Source organism: Bison bison, unplaced genomic scaffold (genome assembly GCF_000754665.1).
Source record: "Bison bison bison isolate TAMUID 2011002044 unplaced genomic scaffold, Bison_UMD1.0 scf7180017864460, whole genome shotgun sequence".
NCBI classification, from domain to species: domain Eukaryota; kingdom Metazoa; phylum Chordata; class Mammalia; order Artiodactyla; family Bovidae; genus Bison; species Bison bison.
Genome location: NW_011495022.1, coordinates 3,369,261 through 3,373,825, shown reverse-complemented (window position 1 = coordinate 3,373,825; position 4,565 = coordinate 3,369,261). Strand labels below are relative to the sequence as shown.

Genomic DNA, 4,565 nt, shown 5'->3' with positions numbered 1-4,565 from the left:
TTCAAGCTGGTTTTAGAAAAGTCAGAGGAACCAGAGACCAAATTGCCAACATCTGCTGGATCATGGAAAAAGCAGGAGAGTTCCAGAAAAACATCTATTTCTGCTTTATTGACTATACCAAAGCCTTGGACTGTGTGGATCACAAGAAACTGTGGAAAATTCTGAAAGAGATGGGAATACCAGACCACCTGACCTGCCTCTTGAGAAATTTGTACGCAGGTCAGGAAGCAACAGTTAGAACTAGACATGGAACAACACATGGGGTCCAAATAGGAAAAGGAGTACATCAAGGCTGTATATTGTCACCCTGCTTATTTAACTTTTATGCAGAGTACATCATGAGAAATGGTGGGCTGGAAGAAGCACAAGCTGGAATCAAGATTGCCGGGAGAAATATCAATAATGTCAGATATGCAGATGACACCACCCTTATGGCAGAAAGTGAAGAGGAACTAAAAAGCCTCTTGATGAAGGTGAAAGAGGAGAGTGAAAAAGTTGGCTTAAAGCTCAACATTCAGAAAACGAAGGTCATGGCATCTGGTCCCATCACTTCACAGCAAATAGATGGAGAAACAGTGGAAACAGTGTCAGACTTTATTTTTGGGGGCTCCAAAATCACTGCAGATGGTGATTGCAGCCATGAAATTAAAAGATGCTTACTCCTTGGAAGGAAAGTTATGACCAACCTAGATCGCATATTGAAAAGCAGAGACATTACTTTGCCAACAAAGGTCCATCTAGTCAAGACTATGGTTTTTCCAGTGGTCATGTATGGATGTAAGAGTTGGACTGTGAAGAAAGCTGAGCACCGAAGAATTGATGCTTTTGAATTGTGGTGTTGGAGAAGACTCTTGAGAGTCCCTTGGACTGCAAGGAGATCCAACTAGTCCATTCTGAAGGAGATCAGCCCTGGGATTTCTTTGGAAGGAATGATGCTAAAGCTGAAACTCCAGTACTTTGGCCACCTCATGCGAAGAGTTGACTCATTGGAAAAAGACTCTGATGCTGGGAGGGATTGGGGGCAAGAGGAGAAGGGGACGCCAGAGGATGAGATGGCTGGATGGCATCACCGACTCGATGGACGTGAGTCTGAGTGAACTCTGGGAGATGGTGATGGACAGGGAGGCCTGGCGTGCTGTGATTCATGGGGTCGAAAGAATTGGACATGACTGAGCAACAGCACTGAACTGAACTGAAGAATTTAAAAGTATACACAGTTATGTTTACCTCATATATAGTGATTGGTCCAAATGGACTGTATTGACCTTTGCATGAGCTTTGTGAGAATTATACAAATAATTTCTAGAAAGTATCTCATTCAAGTAGTACATAAATTCCATTTTCTAGAGTCATAATAAAGAACTTATTAGCTTTATAAATTTGTAATGCACATTAACTCCTAAAGATACTAAGGTTAAGCAGGTTTTATTTATCTGTCTTAAGCTCTCACAGAATAAAGCAGAATTTAACTTCAATATTGTTTTGTAAAGTCAGAATTTATAGAATTTTTAGATACTATATTTATAAAATTGACATGCTAATAAAACACTACAACCTTTTTCATATTTATATTTTATTTGTTCTTTGTTCTTATTGGAAATAAAGGTAACTTTTGGTCATCTTTTATGTTCTAAAGACCAAGGTTTAAAACACAGAATTATCATCAATATGTAGCCATAATATTTATTGGAGAATAAAATGCCTTATGCATACTTTGAGTCTTATTTTCCAGATGAAACAAAATATATGGTTATAAAAATATGTTACAACTCACATTAAAAAATTGATTAATATTGTTAAATATTGCCAGTCTTCCCTCCCCTTTAAGAACTTGCCTTGCTTTTCTGTTTTCATTGACTTATAATATTAAATAATCTGGCATAACTTTACACATAGTTTGTATCCAGTAAGTCTTTGTTGAGCTGGATTTTATCCTAGTGCTCGAAAATAATCTATTGAACATTTGGTATAATAGTGTGATTGCTAATGCAATTCTTTTTAAATTAGGGAAGACTTCTTAGACATGGGTATAGATTGTGTGTGGGGAGGGGGTTGTGTGCACGTGCATGCACAAGGCCAGTCATGTTAGACCTTTTGTGACTCCATGTACTGTAGCCCATCAGGCTCCCATGTTCATGGAATTTTCCAGTCAAGAATACTGGAGTGGGTTGCCATTTCCTTCTCTAGGGGATTTTCCCAACCCCGGGATTGAACCCGCGTCTCCTACATTGGCAGGCGGATTCTTTACCACTAGCACCAACTGGGGTATTCCTATAACCCAGAATTGAATTTTCATTAATATTTTCTTTAGAACTTTTAAAAAAGTTTTTAAAATCTTAACAGTTAAATTTATTTCAAAATTGGATTTTCCTTAGCGTAGGAAACTTATCTTTAGGAGACCTGAGTATGCTCCTCTGACTTCTGTCTTTCCTGTGACAAAAAGGGGAAGGACTTTGCTCCCTTAAATTTTTGAATGGAAGGCTCAGTTTGAGTGATCATGACTCTTGTTCATTCTTGAAGGAATAAACATAAAAGTTTAAGAGAATTTCTGACTTGAAGTGTGCTGATAAACCAGCAATTGTTAGAATTTTTGAAACTTACGTGAAAACTTAATATTGTATTCCATTCTTGTTTTCTAGGGTTGTAGATCTCTGTAGAAATGTAAAAGAAAGAATAACAAGGGAATGCAAAGAGAAGGGTGTTCAGTTTGCTCCTCTTTCTACATGCAGGTGAGTTTTTTTTGTTGTTGTTCTTGTAGTTCTTATTCTGAAAAAACTTTTTAAAATTAATGGAAAAGTGTAATTTGTGAGCTGAAGAAAAGCTTCAGTCTGTTCCACTTAGCAGGCTTTCCTAAACTTCACTTGCTGTGTTAGTGACTTATTAGGACTGTGCAACTAAACTAGGATTTTTACAGTGGTCCTGAGCCCAACAGAAGTAGAACACCCTTCCACAAGTGAGCCTTCTGCCCTGTCTGGACAGCACGATGATAAAGATAAAGAGTCAAATGTCTGAACTCTTGGACCTCTTCATTCACTGAAACTATAAATTTCATAGGTAGTCAGGAAACTGTAAATTACAAACACATTCAATATAGCTCTTTCTTTAATAGAGAAAAAGCATTTTAACCACTTTGTCAGTTGTTGAATAAATCATTGGGTATGGACTATAGGAATGAGTGGAGCCAGAAGATCCAAATGAAGATTAACTCATTGCTTTCTAATAGATCTTTCTGTGATAAGGGAAATGTTCTGTATCTGTCCTATCCAGTATGGTAGCCACAAGCCACATGTGGCTGTTGAGCTGTTGCAGTGTGGCTGATGTGACTGTGGACCTGAATTTTAAACTTCATTAATTCAAATAATTTAAATTTACAGTGCCACATATGGCTAATGTCTTCCACATGGGACAGTTACGATCCATATTGGATCACAGTTAACTAATAATTTTGTCCTCTTGGTTAAATAGCAGCAGACCCAAAGGATGTTTTCTTGAGAAGGGGCACTTTGTGTCCAATCTTTTGATACTAATTTTCTTTGTGAACTCACAGAATAAGGCCTGACTGTCTAGTCTGTCAGGCCACATATTATAAAACTGAGAACAAATCAGGCCCACTAATCCAAAAGTCATTTATTAATAGTAAAACTTAAAGCATTTAAAATAATAGGGTGTATTCTTGTCAGGTTGAGAATTTTTTATTCTTCTGTTATGTCAAGCCTCAGCTTAACAGATATCCTTTATTCCTTCTTCTGCCCTTCTTCCCTGTTCAGCATCTCTTGACATCTCCCCTTCCATTATGAGACTACCATTGCGATGAACTACTACTAACTGAAAGTGACTGGGAAGTAAAATATTCTGTCTTTAGGACACCTTCTATAACAACACTTACATCTAGGTTCTTTAAATGGTACTCATAAGGCCTAAGGATCTTCATTATGTATTGTACTGCAGGTGGATAGAATTGTTATATATGTATTCTGAATTGATCATATGTCATTTATTATGTGGCTTTTTTTTTAAGGATTTTCTGATAAAAGCCAAATGCTTTAGCTTCTATGATTATCTTATAAAACCAAAGTTTAGAATGTGCAAAGTCTAAGTTAATTGAGTGTTTTACTAAATAGGAGTTTTAAATATAGTTTTAATAGCACATACTTGATTAAACTAACATTTAAGTAGAGTTTAATTTTAGTTGAGTTTGATTTGGGCTGATTAACAGTGGCTAAGGAGATTATTTTGTGTTGAGTGTAAATGCTTGAATGTGTGAGATGAACTTTTTAAATCATTTTTTAAAAAGCTATTCTGAAATTAATTTAAATAGTTGTAGATTTCATTGAAATCAAAGATTCTAAGGAAAAGAATTCAGCTGTAGCATGCATTTACTGATTTTACTTCATTTCTGTCTTTTAAAAATTATTTTGTGTATTGGAATTCTAATCCTAAATTTTCTGAACAAATTTTGTAGGAAGAAATTACTAGCCAGTGAGTCTAACATAAGTACAGTACTTTGAAAAGTATATAGCGCACTTTTTTTTTTTTTTTTTTTTAAAAATTAAAAAAAAATAAAA

The 4,565-nt window shown here is 35.8% G+C and overlaps 1 protein-coding gene across 1 annotated transcript in view; it reads left to right on the top strand.

Moving 5' to 3' along the window:
- AGPS (alkylglycerone phosphate synthase) overlaps positions 1–4,565 on the top strand; it is a 130,361-nt gene that overhangs the window by 100,545 nt on the left and 25,251 nt on the right. Inside the window, 1 exon segment of the mRNA XM_010859774.1 lies at positions 2,640–2,729. Within this exon segment, the coding sequence (XP_010858076.1) occupies positions 2,640–2,729 (90 nt within the window).